Genomic DNA, 14,936 nt, shown 5'->3' with positions numbered 1-14,936 from the left:
ATCCAGATACCCAAGGAGACCAGAGACAGATGAGGGCAAGCGGCCGGGAGACAGCTGAGCCCCCAGGCGAGCCCATGTGTTTAGGTGGAGTGGCTGTGCCCCGGTGCAGGTTGCCTTCTTGGTGTGTTAACCACTAAATTGAGAACTGTGCCTCAGCAGTTAATAATATCTCCCCGCTGAAAATAGCCAGGAGAGGAAGCCTCTCTGTGACAGTAGGCACGCAGCCAGCCTCCGGGGCCAGCCATTCAATACTGAGCGGGAAAGATGGTACCGCCAGCCGTGACCTCCCAGCGGCCGCTCCGTACAGTATCCTCTCACAAGGCTCCCGCAAAAGGAGGACTCCTGGGTGAGTTCACACACTGCCTCTGCAGGCCCATAACTGGACAGGACAACACATTGGCCAGGGGCCTCTGTCTGTGGCCCCGCGGGGCCAGCACAAGGGTCAACATCACCCAGCGGGGAGTCAGGTGGACCCCAGGCTTTGGGAGTCATCCCTTGCCGTGACCCTAGTTAACCATCATCACGGGGTGGCAGGGGCCTTCAGGAGCAGGCCATGCAGGCCAGGAGAAAAATAGCATCTGGGCAGAGTGGCAACAAGCACTCACTTCCCCTGACAAAAAGTTCAGGCTGGGAATGAGGGAACTTTCCTCCCTCTTGTTTCTGCAGCCCACATGGAAAAGAAAAGGTCAAAAAAAAAAAAAAAAAAATCAAGACCAAGATAGGCCTGTTCCTTCAGGTGAAACAAGACAGAGACAGGCTCTGGCCTGCACACCAGCCTATCAGACGTGCCCTCAGGAGACATCAGAGGTGCTTTGGAAACAGGTGTCTGCAATCAGTAGATCCCAGGCACCTACCACAAAGTCGTCTCTCCATTTTTCCTCTCCACGGCCATTCTTCTTTATTGATTATCCAGATATTTGCATGTACTTAAAAACTACCACAGGTCCCTTTTTAAAAATTGTGGTAAGACACTCGTAACATAAAATTGACCACTTGTGCATTACCACGTTCACTTAGTACATTCACCTTGTTGTGTGACCATCACCAATATCTAGTTCCAAAGCATTTTTATCGCCCCAAAAGGACACCCCATACCACGGGGGTCCCTTTTTACAATGTGTTTCAAAACAGCATAGCGAAATGGAAGAAGGTGCAGAGTTAACTACCATCTTCCCTCAAATGTGTCCACAATCCAACAAAAATCTCATTTAAGAAAAGGCTCAAGAAGAGAGATGCTCCAATTCTTCACGAAGGGAGCAGAGATGGAAGCACAGGAGAACCCTGCACCGCTGCCAAGAGAAACCACACAAGATATGGTCCGGCAGGAACACAGAACTCTCCATCCCCTACACCACGGATCCCCAAACTTTTATCTGCATACTGCAATCATGTGAGCTTCAAAAAAATCCTGATGCTTGCATCCCACTAACAGCGACTGTGATTTACAAGGTCCCAAGTGATTCTAATGTGCAGGCAAGTCTGGGAATCACTGCCCTACACCGTTTTTTCTCCCACCAGGTTAAGACAGCTGCTTTGAAAGTGCTGCTCTAGCCTCAAAGCCTAGACAAGTGAAGAAAAAGCAGCCTTGCAATCATAATACTGTAAGGAGCACTATCATGGTGCAGTGACCTCAACAATAAGGAAGCCAAACTTGATCACGAATCCTTTGGCATGTTCTCCCTATTCACTGGCCCACCGGCTCGGAGCTTGCCCACAAAGCTGCCATATGTCTAGCAGTGCCACAGGCTCTGCTTAGAAAGGCCCAAGTGTGTGTGTGAAGGGGGAGGTTAGTGTGCTAGTCTGTAGCCAAAAGGAACCTGGCCTTCACCTGTCTCCGCCCCTGGCTGGCGGGCCTGTTGTGCTTCAAGAGGGTGTACAAGGCAGCAGCCCATCTAGTCTGGCCGGCAGAGCAGCCCAAATCTGCTCCAGACGCTTCCAGTGCTGTCACCCTGTGTCTAACCCCTGCCTGACTGCCTCATTCTTTCCAGGACAAAACAGGTTTTATCAGCAAGCCCTTCTCCAAGCGAGTTCGTGACCTGGGGCATTGCAGAAGAGGCAGGCAGACAGCCTGAGCGGCTGTCCCTGGCTGGTCCTCACCTGGGAATGGGTGTGCACCAATTGAGCCGGCCCTAGCCCCAAGTCACGAGGATGACATTTATGGAGTGCATGGACTATGTGCCTCTAGATGCAGGCTCACTTCTCACAGTGGCCTTGGGGTGGGAAGGGGGGAGGTAAGGAGCTTGCTCGTGGTCACAAGTGCTGCCCCCCCCCCAGAGCCCATGCTTTTAGCCACCTGGCTGAACTGCCAGCTGGGCTGTGAGCTCAAGCCCCTGGCAGGAGTGGCCTCAGTGAAACCACAAGCTGCTTGTTCCCAGAGGAAGGACACATTAAACACTGCAACAGGCACCCAGGTCCAGACTCCCAGTTCACTATCACCCATCCTAGCCAGACAAAAATAACTGTGTATATACAGCTGAATGACTTTCCTTAAAACAGGATGGAGCAATCTTCTCTAAGCTGCTTGGTTTGAGCCCAAACTGACTGTGGACCAAGCCAGGGCTGCATATCCAAAGCATAGAGGTATTTTTGAAGGCTCCTCTCTGAGGCCAACACAGATGCCAGCCGGGATCAGATAGGAGGGGAGAAACATTCCTAGAGTGGATGCTGGCTTAAGGACATACCCATCACCCAGACCTGGGAACTAGACGCCGAAACTGAATCTTCAAATCTCAGCAAAGGAGTTGGCCACCCTTTGCTTGGTAGGACAATGTCGCTTCAATAAGCATGCTTTGCACAGCCAAGAGTCAGGGTTCCTTCAAACCCCCAAAAGATACATCACGGCTTAGGTCTCCGCTGCCACCCACCTCCCTCCTCGAATTCCAGGGTGGCATGTCTTTTGAAGTCTGACTAACTACAAGTGGCTGCTAGCCTCATGTATCCAGCCCAGCCAGCTCCAGACATAGAAAGAAGGTGGCAGATGGGTGTGCAGCCAAATAACCTAGAAGTCTCAAGGTAGGGGGTGGTCCTTCAACCTACCCAAACCAGGACAGCAGATGGACTAAATGAAAGCCCCCCAGAAACCCCAGAGCGAGGATGCAAAGGAGACAACTTCCAATCCATTCTTTTAATTATCTGTGATACAGTGAAAGCTCTCAGAGTAAATCCATTTCCAGTGAGCAGAAGCTAGAAGCTTCCCTTTTATGCAGACCTTCCCCAAGGTAGGTCTTCCTGGGCCATGACACTTGTATCCAAGCAGCCACCAGGGCCCTCTTTCATGCCTTTCAAAAGACAGCTATACCCAATCCACCAATTTCACTCCCTGCCCCCACAGTACACATCCTCATTGAGAGGCTGCCCTGATGTCACCTGACCCCGTGTGCGAGGGACGCTCCCCCTCCACGCCTCTCCCCAAGCCTGCTGTAGGCATCAGTGTGCTCGTGTGTCTGTGCACAGGACTCTGTATGTCTGCGGCGCTCTCGAGCACACACGCACACGCACGCCCGCCCGCCCGCGCGCGCACTCGCCCAGACAGAGCCATCCATCTGTCTCAGAGAGCCGGCTGTCAGAAATGCAAGCACAATCTCCTGGAACCAAGTCAGTGCCTTCTGAAAACGTTTTCCCCTCTGAGGAGCCGTGCAGGCATGGGGTGTGGCCACGCAAGCCTGAGGAAGGGGCCTTCTCAATGCTGGAATTCCAGCCGTGCCCCTGGCACGGCCGCCCACTCACCGTCCTCCCTGCCCCCTTTCAAGGGCGCAGGAAAGGGACGGGCCAGCCCTGGAGTCACCCAGCATTTCTGGAGGGGCATTACTTTGGGCACGCCCCCACCCCCACCACTGAGGCACCACATTTTCACATTCGCCTTTTTTTCCCTTCCCTTCTTCCCTTGCCAAAAGAATCAAGCCCTGGCTCCGCTGCCGACCTTCCTCCCACCCTAAACTGAGCCCCATTCATGAAGGCCGCTCTCAGCCAGGGCAGGACAGGAAGGAAATCAGCACACGGGGCCTGTGAAAGAGACACTCAGAGTGGTTATTTCAGTGGGGGGAGAGGAGAAACCCTAAGGACCTTTTCACTGTACCCTACCTTCAGGATCCACTTGCCCTCCTCCCCATCTCCCTGCAAAGCAGGCCTGGCTCCCACCCTCCTGCTCTGCTAACCCCTTCCCTATCCAGCCCTGCCTCCTTCAGCCACCACAACAACCCTCTCTGGGGCCACTGGCCTCATCCTCTGCAAGGCAGACACACCCAGCCTCCCCCTCCCCCCTAATGGAAAGATCAACTTCTAGAAAGGAGGAGGTCTGGGCTTTCTCTATTTGCAAAACCCTTGGCCCTGGACCTGAGCCACTAAAATCCTCTTCTGGGGGGCATTCTTGCTACAAGAGCGTAGAGCTAGATTTTCTCGGTGTCCTACCCTCCAAACACCCCCAACCCAGTGACATCCACCCAAGTAACCATTTCTACAAGGAACCGTTTCTACAACCTCCCCCCTCAGCACATTATTAATACGCTGCTCCAACTCCAAATGGTAAGAAGAACGAGCTCAAACTTTGAAGCCCTGGGAATTAGTAAATCAAGAGCTAAAATTCAAAACAAATGCTCTTTTATGTGGAGGCTCTGGTTTTTTTTTTTTTTTCCTCTTTTTCGTGCAGTTTTGCTAAACCACGCGATCCCTTCAGACACACCAACCCTCCCTAGAAGCCCCTCATTAATCTAAATGGCTGCAATTACCTGGTGAGGGGGAGGGAGGGGACGGTTAATAATTGTTTTGCCCCCAGTTTCTTTCTAGAAAAGCTTTTGGGAACGGAAAGCCCACCCATCTCAAGAAGGGGCTGCATGGGTCCCACTGTTTAGCTCTTGGGGATGGTAAGGAGGCGCTGCTTCAGCCAGTTCGTCATTTCCTCCAGCAGAGAGACAGACAAGATGTTATCAATAAGACAAACCTTCCGAAAGGCCCCCTTTCAAAAGCTACCACTTCCCTTGCTTATTTCATGTGGTTCAGAGGGGCTGGGGCTCCACCCAGCACATTCAGGATTTAAAAGATACAACCATCTAACAGCATCCTGAGTGTACCATTCTGCTCAGACCCTTTCCACTCCTTGGCCTTCTTTCTTTCAGGAACGCGCTCAGCCTTAGAAAGCAGAAAAGACCCGACTCAAAGGATGCTGCACTCCTTAGCAGGTCCAGCCCAGCCCAGCTGCCCCCTCCCTGACTCCCTTTTTTTTCCTGCTCAGTTCTCATTAGAAGCTTTGAGTAAACAATACCCTCTCTCTCAGATAACAGTCAGGGTATATACCGCACTGAAATAAAAACAAACAAGGGTCTCCCTAAAGACATCCTCAACAAGCTCAATTCCTGGAGAGGAACGCCTGGGAGAGAACCGTCCCAAATGAACGAAGCCAAGGCTTGACTAGTGAGTCAGAGGTGTCCTCGCAAAAGAGCGTGTACCACAGTCCCCCAACTACAGTCTTACAGCTCCCATCTGCACTGCCATGATCTCGCACCCATGTCCAAAGGCAAGAAATGCCAAATGCCCAGAACTCTACAGGAATTTATCCTTTTCATTTTTTTTTTCCTTTACAGTTACTTTCCCTCTTGCTTCAACCAGTTCTTAAAAAAACCAGTGATGACATACTGGGGTGACGGGAAGCACAGGTGGAAATGGGCATCTTTAGAAAACACTTCCACTTCCACTTCCACTGCCAATGAGTTTCTCTAAGTTTCTCACCCTCCTCTCATGTGCCCATAGGCGCAAGGATACTCTGGCTATCCACTTCACCTCATCCAATCCCATAAACCTCCTAAGGAACGCTGGTATTCCAGGCCCTCACTCAGGTCTGTGAGCCCTGAGGATAACCCACCCTCCTGGGTAATAGCAGTTACAGCTCCGGCTGTCTGCAGTGCCTGCCACCCTGTTGCCTTCGTCCGCAGAGAGGCGCAGCTGAGTCCTGCAGCTTAAGAAGTGCAGGGAAGCTGAAAGGCCCATCTACTCTGAACCTCTATCCCACGCCTGGGATCTGTCTTCAACAAGTTCTCAAAAGGCGGAGAACCAGCCCCTTCAAGGCACCACTTGCACAAAGGCCAAGAGCAAATGAGAGCTTAAACTTATACGCTGATGACACCAACGTCACCAAGTGGAAGCGGCTCAAGCCAGGAGCTTCTCAAAAACAACCACAAAGCACTTCACAGCACACAACTAGTCCCCAGCTGGCCCCCACCTGTGGGACAGGCACCAGGGTCCTCACGTGGAAGGCACTGCAGGACGATGAGCTGAAGGACACCATCAAGTCACCAAGGATCCATCCAATATAACACACATAAGAACGAAGACGAATTCCAGACCAGCTAGGGTGGCAGGAGCCACCTCCATTCTGCCAGCCTCCCATTATCTCAAGAGAACTTGGAACTGCCAGGAAAGTAGGAGAAAGCACCTTACCTGAAAGCCCCCCAGGGGCCAGATAATTCGTTCCCCCTGTTTCAGCGGAGGAAGGCACAGCATCTGGACAGTCTGCTGTGGATTCGAAAAGAAGAGACAGATAAATAAATACACAAACAAATGAATAAAAACACCAAGATTAATTTTTAAGCACATTCTAGGCAGCATTAAAGGAGACCACACATTCCAAGTGGCTGACTCGCTGCCACAATGCTGATTTAATGGTCTGCTCAGGCTTCGCTGCCCATCATAAGACAGACCACAGCACCGTGTCACCCGTCTGGGCTCTGGGCAGCCAGTTAATCATTAGTCAAGTCAGGCTCAATCACAGACTGGCTGGAATGTCTCTTTTATTACAAGTTCCCCATTGAGGAAACCAGGTAGTTCCCAAGGTCAAAGCAGGTTTGGGTTCTACTTTCTCAAACCTGGTGGCTATGTCTCCCCCACATCTTTTCCAGAGAAAATCAAGGGCAAAGCTTGGTTGAATCCAGAGGCCTCTCTGTCACTCCCACAGATAACGTTTCGCTCATCTTTGTGAAGACAGACTTTCCAGTTCTTCAGGAATTTCTTAAGATTGGCAAGTACAGCAAAGTATTCAAATCTCAAGTACAACTCAATGAATTCTGGTTTTGATATACACCTATGTAAGGAGCCCTGGTGGCAAAATGGTTAAATGCTCAGCTGTTAACTGAACAGTCACAGGTTCGAACCCATCAGCTGCTCAGCAGGAGAAAAGACCTGGTGATCTGCTCCCATAAAGATTACAGCCTAGGAAACCCCATAACGCAGTTCTGTCACATGGGGTTGCTAAGAGCTAGAATCGAATCGACAGCACACAACAACACATACCTATTTAAGGTTTCTGGGTGGTGCAAAAGGTTTGCACTCAACTACTAACCTGAAAGCTGGCAGTTTGAACCTACCCAGCTGCACTGCAGAAGAAAGGCCTAGTGCTCTGCTTCAAAAATTAAAGCTAAGAAAACCCTATAGAGCAGTTCTGCTCTATAACATACAGGGTCACCATGAGCTGAAATCAGCTCAACAGCAACACATACATACACACCTGTGTAACCACCACCAGATCATGTCAGAGAACTTTCTCAGCAAGGCTCCAAGCCCAACTGAAACTGTTCTACCTCCTCCAAGGCCTCATCCAAACTCCCCTCTGGAAGCCTCCCCAGATGACCCCAGATCTGCAAGGCTCCCTGCCCTCTGGTCCTGTAAAATCTTTCTGGCACCAGAACTTGGAGTTTTCTTCTGCTGTCTTTACTGATCTTTTACATTCAGATCCTATCTGCCTGAACTACACCTTAAGCTTCTCTTCAACCTCTTGTTACCCTCAGGTGCTCAACAAAGTGACCTTAAATATTAATGCAGGTAATTCCAATTCCAGCTGAGAAATAGACTTTATACCTCCCTGCACACAATTTGAGCAAAAAATGATAACCATGAACTACAACTAATTAGTCTCATTCACCGTTGCCAATACCAAATTTACTGAAGTCCATACAGAAAGGCTAGTTCAGGAAAGGTGTGTCCCAGCTCCACAGCAAACATGTCAGGTTGGATGTAACTTAAGTACAGCAAAGTATTCAAATCTCAAGTACAACTCAATCCAGTCATACAGAATGCAACCCTCCCACCCTATGCCACTAGCAGGATGTCTCTGGAGTGTGTATTACCAGTTTCTACTTTGAACAACTTGGTCACACCGGCAAACACGGGAGCCAAGGCAAAGACCAGCCCTGAAGCAAGGAGCCATGGGTACCCTGTGGTGGCAGCAGCTGCCTCCATTTCCTGATAAAGAGAGGGTGGTGGGGCTCTACGCTGGCCTACAGAAAGCCCCAAACCACCCCTGGTCTACTGCTGCCACCCCTTAACCCTGAGATTCTCTCTGGAATCCGGGGCTCCTCCCTCTCCAGCATTCTCTGACATTCTCTCCCAGGCTGGAAGAATAACTTTTCAAGAACTCTCCTGAACAGTATCAGGGAGGGGAAGAAGGAGGCGGAGGAGTGGTGGCGGCAGGCAGGGGAGAGAGAGAGAGGACTGTGTGTGTAATCTCATTTTATCAGGGTAAAGTATAATTCCTAACAGGAATATACAGTTTTACAGGATACACTTAATCAAATGGAAAACAATAGGGGGAGGCAGGAAACGGAGTTTACTTGTTAAATGGTGTATACCCTACACTTTGTAAACTACTTTGATGGCCTTCACCATGTGCTAGAGATAGGCTTCTCAACCCTGTCCTCCACCCACCCCCAAAAAGGAAGACACCCCCATATTAAACATGATGACTTATCCACAGCCACGCCCTGCTGAGCTCTGGCTGGCAGAATCCCAGGTGCAAGGTGTGTTTCAAAGGAAAAGCCCGGCATCTCCGGGCAGAGCAGGGACCACATCCAGGGTCTCAGCCGTCTCAGATCAAAGGTAAGGCAGCTCTGCACTGGCAACCACAAGCGTTTTTTATGAAATGGTGCTCTGCCCTTCTATAGCGCCTTTCATCTCAGGAGGGATTTACAAACATTAATTAGGCCTCCCTACCACCCCTGTGAAGTAGCAAAATATACCTGTTCGACATGCATCCAGGTAAACTGAGGCATCACTGACTAGCCCAAGGGACCACCCAGGGAGCTGGGCTACACCCCTGAGCGCTCCTATCCCATGGCTCTTCCTTCCCAGTCCCAACCCTCTTCCTTGGAGGCGTACAGGCTGAGACAGCCTTCAGCATGCAAACTGGCCTCAAGCTACTGCCGGGCTTGTAAAGGTCAAAGGGGCCAAGCCTCCATTCTTCACCCACAAAAAGACTCCCCAAAGACAGATATTTAAAGTCAAGGTCTCAACTTCTGCCTATATCTCCCATTCCCCAAAGCCCAGGCTGGCAGACACTCAGAAGCTCTAGTCATTCTTGGCTCTCATCTGCCACTACTACCAAACACTGCTAAGCGCTAGGTTCTATGGGTGAAAAAAAATGTGTTCCCTTCACTTAGCAGCTCCAATCAAACCAAAACCAAACCCCGTTGCTGCTGAGTCAATTCTGACTCATGGAGATGCCATGTGTTACAGAGTAGAACTGCTCCATGGGGGTTTCTTGGCTGTAATCTTTACAGAAGCCAGGCCTTTCTTCCGCAGCACCACTGGGTGGGTTGGAACTGCCAACATTTAGGTCAATAGTTGAGCGCCAACTATTTGTGCCACCCAGAGACCTATGTGGCTCCGGTAGAATCCTCAAAAACCCAAACTTGAGGAGAGGAGTAACCGAGAAATGAACTGTTGAGAAGCAGCACAAGGTGAGAGAGTTGGGAGTCCCACTGAGCTTCTCTGACGAAGAGAATGTTTGCAGGAGAGCCAGGATATTCCTGACAAGTTAGTTCTAAGCTTCCTAAGCATTGTCTGGGACACAGAAGCCACACTACCATCAGCAACAGACCCCAAGTGCCCCAGCTCTGCCATAAATAGTTCACCCAACCCAAAACTCAAGGAACTCTGGTGACATAAGAGCAATCCACTGTATTGGAATCATCAGATTTTAAGGTGAGCACATCATCCTAGTTGCAGAATGAATGAATGAACTGATGAATGAATACATACATCATCTAATGTAATCCAACCATCACCTGGATTTAAAACAAGGCCTGAAAAAGTTAAGTGAGTGGCCTGAGTTAAGAGACAAAGGCAGGGCCAGACTCAACGAGGCTTTGGAGACTTCTGCCACTGGGCACTGGCCACCTGGGTGCCCCGGCCCAAACAAGCAGAGCTTATCCAACAACACCCCCATACCCTTCTTCAAATTTTTCAGACCATCAGATCCAGGCACAGTAGGCAGAATCCACACAGCAATCCCCCCCGCCCAACCTCGCCACCAGCTTCCCACTCTACAAACTGAGATCCATTGTTGAATGGCATACTCTTATTCCCTATGGAATAGAGTTCCTGACTCATAGTCACAAAACAGCCGCCTTGCCTCTAAATTCAGCTGTGTCTAACACTCTTTCTCAGAGGATCCTGCTGGTCTGGGACCACCCAGCACCCAGGTGCACAAATGCCAGGCCCTCAAGTGGCTTAACCCTAGCAAAATGAGGCTGCCTGCCTTGAGCCTTCAAGTTCCTTCAAAGGCCGCAAGGTACCAGGCCCAAGCCCCCTTTCTGATCACCTCTTCACAAGAAACTTCACAATAGAATTCCCTTAGTTGTACAACTGGTTAAGAGTTTAATAGATGTTCATTGTAAAGCCTTATGCCTGGTTCTCAACCCAAGAACAAAAATTCAGCCTAGGGCTTAGAAACTTAAGAATGTAAGCACTGATCTAAATTCCTAAGCCAAGTACTCTCCCATACACATGGTGGGGATGAACACCTGGGGCAGCACCGCATCAGTGAGTCTGGCCTCAGTGCCCCTGGCCTCAATGCCAGCAAAACCAGCCCTGAACTTCCAGACCTGTCCCAGGGCTCCACTGGCCCCAGACCTGTCCTCTGTCAGCCCTAGACCTGCCCAGAGCCCCACCAACCCAACTCTTGTCCCCAGTGCTCCACCAGCTCCAGACCTGGCTGCTCGCCAACGCATCAGGACCATCTCTTGCGGGGGCTTTGTCTGTTACTGTCCCGTGTTCTTATACAACAGTGTCTTTTCTCATGCCTTTTTTTGTTTTGTTTTAAACAAAATGTTTCGGGTGAGTAACCAGCTGTCTGAGTTTCTGATTAGCAGGTTGATCACTTCCTATTGGCTGATCTGGAGGACTTCTCTCCCCCTTGGAAATGGCACATTCCCGTCTCTGTGCCTTCTCTGTTTACACACATTTTGCTACCTAATGTCAACACTTGCTAATGAATAAATACATCACTCCACTCTCTGAAAATGAGGTCCTGGCCTAGCAGAATGACTGTTAAATCCTGCTAATAGATTTATTTATCTTTGCAGGAAACCCAAGAGAATGTGGCCCTTCTTGTCTATGGACTGAAGAAGTTGCTGGGAACACAACGTTTACCTCGGGGGCCAAGATGATTGTTCTCTTTCTCGCTCTCTTAAGGAAAACCTCAAAATTTTAAGACTGTGGAAGGAAAAACAAAAACAGGGCAGAGATGGCCCCTGGAGGGCTAACCTCATGAAAAACTCTTGAGTTTTATTTAAGTCAAAAAGCCCAGTCAAGTTACACTCTTTGGAAGAGCACAGCTTGATAATTTTTGCTAGCATTTGTTACCCATACAGAGAGCTGGTTATCTCCCTCATTAATGACCATTTATCTGGTGTTTTGTAAATCGAAAGCAAAATATCATGTTTTGCAGGCCACTTATTAGATAGGCGCTGGGGCAAGCAGCAACGCCTTCCCAACTTGAGGGAGCCGGTGAGTCCTGGGAGGGTTGGCTGCGGAGTATGGGCTTCAGTTACACCGTTCATTAAAGTATTTAGTTTATGACAACGCCCCAGCAAAACTTTTAATTAGTGGGGGAAAAGGCCCTAACAGCCAAAACTCAGGAGGCAGAATGACTTGTAGAATTCCCGGAGCTAAATGGTACCCAACCCTTTCACTTCTTCTCCCAGAAACCTGGCAAAAATAAAAATGTCACCACCAGCTTTATCATCCTCAGGCACCATTAAATATATAAGCCCAAAGACAAAAGTTACAATCTTTACTTTCAGCAAATGAATTTCCCAGGATAAGAAGGGGCTCCTGGAAATTGGGGCTCCTCCCTGTTATCACACACACAACTGTTTTGCTGACCATCTCACCCTCCCACTGTTAAATCAACTAGTTGAGCCCCTGTGCTGCCAGCCACAAGTTGAATGCAGACAACCAAAACAGGGCTGGTGCCAGTCTCAACTGGGCTTCTGCCCTGGCCCCGGGCCATCCGGATACAAAGCAACAGGCATGCAGAGCTATGCTAAAAACTTTTATGGCCCTCACCAAGAATTCTGAGAAACCCCCAGAGAACTCTGACTTGGAAGGGACTAGAAGAGCAAGCGAAACCAGTAAGGGTGCTATGGCCTTTATTTCTTAAATTTTCTAAAACCTGACTCCAGAGTCTTCCTTGTACCTTTTGAAACTGTCTTCCTTTCCATCCAATTAGCCATTCTTCCCACTGCCTCTCCTGGGGCTCATACAGTAGTCTCCAAATTTTCTCATCAACCTGTTCGATTTGGCTCCCAAGATCCTTGTGCGTGGATCAAAGCTTCCACGTGCTAAGGCTGAGCCAATTTCGGAACATCTTTGTTAAAAAAAAATCTAGTCACAACAAAAACTGAGAAAAATCCACCGAATTTCCAAGAGAAGAAACCCATATAACCAGCTTGCCGCAACCTATCAGCCCCCTGTCCACTGCCTAGAAAAAAAAGCCGGGTCCTAGAAGCTCCGGGTCTACCTTCAGAAAGGAAGGATAGATTTAAAGTCATCTACTCACCAGTTGGTTTGAGAAAATCCATCGGGTATCTGGAGTAAGGAGGAGGGGGAGACTCTGGAATTTAAAAAGTAAGAGAAAATAAAAGACCGCGCCATGAGAAAGAGAGATAGAAACTTACGATAACAGAGACATTCTTTGAGCCCAACTGTTTGTCTTAGCTGTGGGGGTTGGAGGCAGGGCCTTGAGGCGGTGATTGCCTTGATATTTAGCTGTCAGATAAACAAAAGAGGCCGCCTGGCGCCAGCAGCGGCGCTCCGCTCCTCCACGTCTGCGGCCGCCGCCGCCGCGCTCAGCCGGCCCGGCTGGAAACCACCGGCTCGGCCGCGGCTTGGCGGGGCAGCGCACTGCACAGTTCAAGGGCGGGAGGCGACAAGGCACCCTCCCAGCACCCCCGCACCCTCCGCCGGGCGCAATTCCCCTCCGCCCCCGCCGCCAGGCTCCCCTGGCCCAGCCCACCCGGGAGGCGCGCCCCAAAAGTATCCCGGTGAACATGGTGCGGGGAGTCTGCAGGTACTGGGCTCTGATGACCTGGGGTGCACCGCCCGCCATCCCGTGCACAGACGTGAAGAAGGAAGGAATGGAGAAGGCTGAAATAATAAAGGGACAGAGGCTCCGGGTCTCAGCCGCTCAGCCCAGGCCCCAGCGCTGTAAGGGGCAGCAACGTCACCGGGGAGCTGGGGGCAGACAAGTCAATAGACACTATGCTTTTCTGTTCCGGAAAAAGTAGGGAGACCCAACTTCGCCTGTTTTTGTTTCACCCTGGGGCTGACAGAATTGGTGCGGGGGGGGGACGACGGGCATCAAGTTCGGCCTCCCATCCTAACCGTTTTTACCCCACAGCGCCAAAGCCGAGCGCCCTAGGCAGAATGGGAGCTTCTTGTGCCCGTCGTGACTCTCCATATTTACTGAGGAAGAAGAGACTTTGCAGCCTTTACAACTCCTTGCTTCTCTGAGCCTTCCTTGGCGGGCTTGGACCCAGTCCAACCTGGCCACACACCTGAACTCCTTTCCGGGTGCGGGAGAGGCGTGACGCCCCCCCCCCCCTCTCCTCTGCATCCCCTTGCTGATGCGGAAATGAGGGTGCCTAATTTCTACCCGCATGTCTGCACAGCATGTGCACAAGCAATGCCACAGTCCCCCTCGGGGCAACAAATAAGAACCTGGAAGGGAAGCCCCAGGGAATGTCCCTGTCCCTTCTCTGCCTTTTTCCCAAATCTCCTCCCATAAGGGGATGCACACTTCCCCCTGAAGAGGTGGCTGCATAAACACAGTGCACGGGGGCTTTTCTTCCACCATCTGAGCGCGGGGGCTGGGAAGGGTGGTCCTAAAACTTCTTACCTAGTTCGCAGAGTCGACTAAGGTGATGGGGGTTGCAGCACACCAGCTCGGGGTTGATTTTCCCGTAAGATTCACAGCAACACAGCCTCTTGACTTCCGAGGAATGCCTGAGATCCGGCCACCTGAACACTTTGCACAGCAGGAGGGGGAGCGAGTAGGCCGAGGGCGGCTGCGCGGGCTGCGCGCCGGCTGTCGCCCCCGGGCCCAGCCTGCAGTCCAGGCGGCCGGGCAGCAGGAGGCACGCGGTGCGGGTCCCGCCGCGGGACTCCACGGCCTGGAGCAGCAGCTCCAGCTGCCGCTCCTTCAGTTTCTTGAGCACAGAGTGCGTAAGCGCCTTCAGATCCGCCTCGGCGCCCCCGGCCGCGCCGGCGCCCGCGGCTGGGGGATGGGGATGGTGGTGACCTTTGGCACCTCTGACTGCCTTGCCCATGCAGCAGCCAGCCCTGCCCGCGCCGCCGCCGCCGGCCCCATGCGCCCGGCCGTCCGTCGCCCCTTCCCCCCGCGGCTCTCCTCCACCGCCGCCTCCCCCCGCGCCCTCCTCCTCGTCCTCGCCGCCGGGCGCACGGCTCCTCCAGAGACGCCGGACGAGCGCAGATCGTTTGGTCCTGAACATGCGGGGCGAGGAGGCGAGGAGAAAAGTCGTTTGCCGGCTAAGGAGCGAACATGACCTCCGCACACCATGAAGAAGTCGGGCGCCGAGTTGGGGCAGCAGGCGCAGGCGACAGCAGCAGCAGCAGGGGCCCGGGCAGGAGCGGCGGTGGCCCGAGGGGCGCTC

The 14,936-nt window shown here is 51.6% G+C and overlaps 1 protein-coding gene across 2 annotated transcripts in view; it reads right to left on the bottom strand.

Moving 5' to 3' along the window:
• SMAD7 (SMAD family member 7) overlaps positions 1–14,930 on the bottom strand; it is a 31,708-nt gene extending 16,778 nt beyond the window's left edge. The window contains exons 1-3 of one of the 2 annotated variants that reach the window (XM_004389971.1): positions 14,162–14,930; positions 12,824–12,877; positions 6,430–6,504 (exon numbers count right to left, since the gene is read on the bottom strand). In XM_004389971.1, the coding sequence (XP_004390028.1) occupies positions 6,430–6,504; positions 12,824–12,877; positions 14,162–14,774 (742 nt within the window). In that variant the 5' untranslated portion in view covers positions 14,775–14,930. The remainder of the gene's footprint in view (positions 1–6,429; positions 6,505–12,823; positions 12,878–14,161) is intronic. The other variant, XM_012559571.1, reaches the window with a different exon arrangement.
• Positions 14,931–14,936: the final 6 nt, after the last annotated feature.

This window comes from Trichechus manatus, unplaced genomic scaffold (genome assembly GCF_000243295.1).
Source record: "Trichechus manatus latirostris isolate Lorelei unplaced genomic scaffold, TriManLat1.0 scaffold00272, whole genome shotgun sequence".
Lineage (NCBI taxonomy): Eukaryota > Metazoa > Chordata > Mammalia > Sirenia > Trichechidae > Trichechus > Trichechus manatus.
This window is presented reverse-complemented; position numbering and strand designations above follow the sequence as displayed.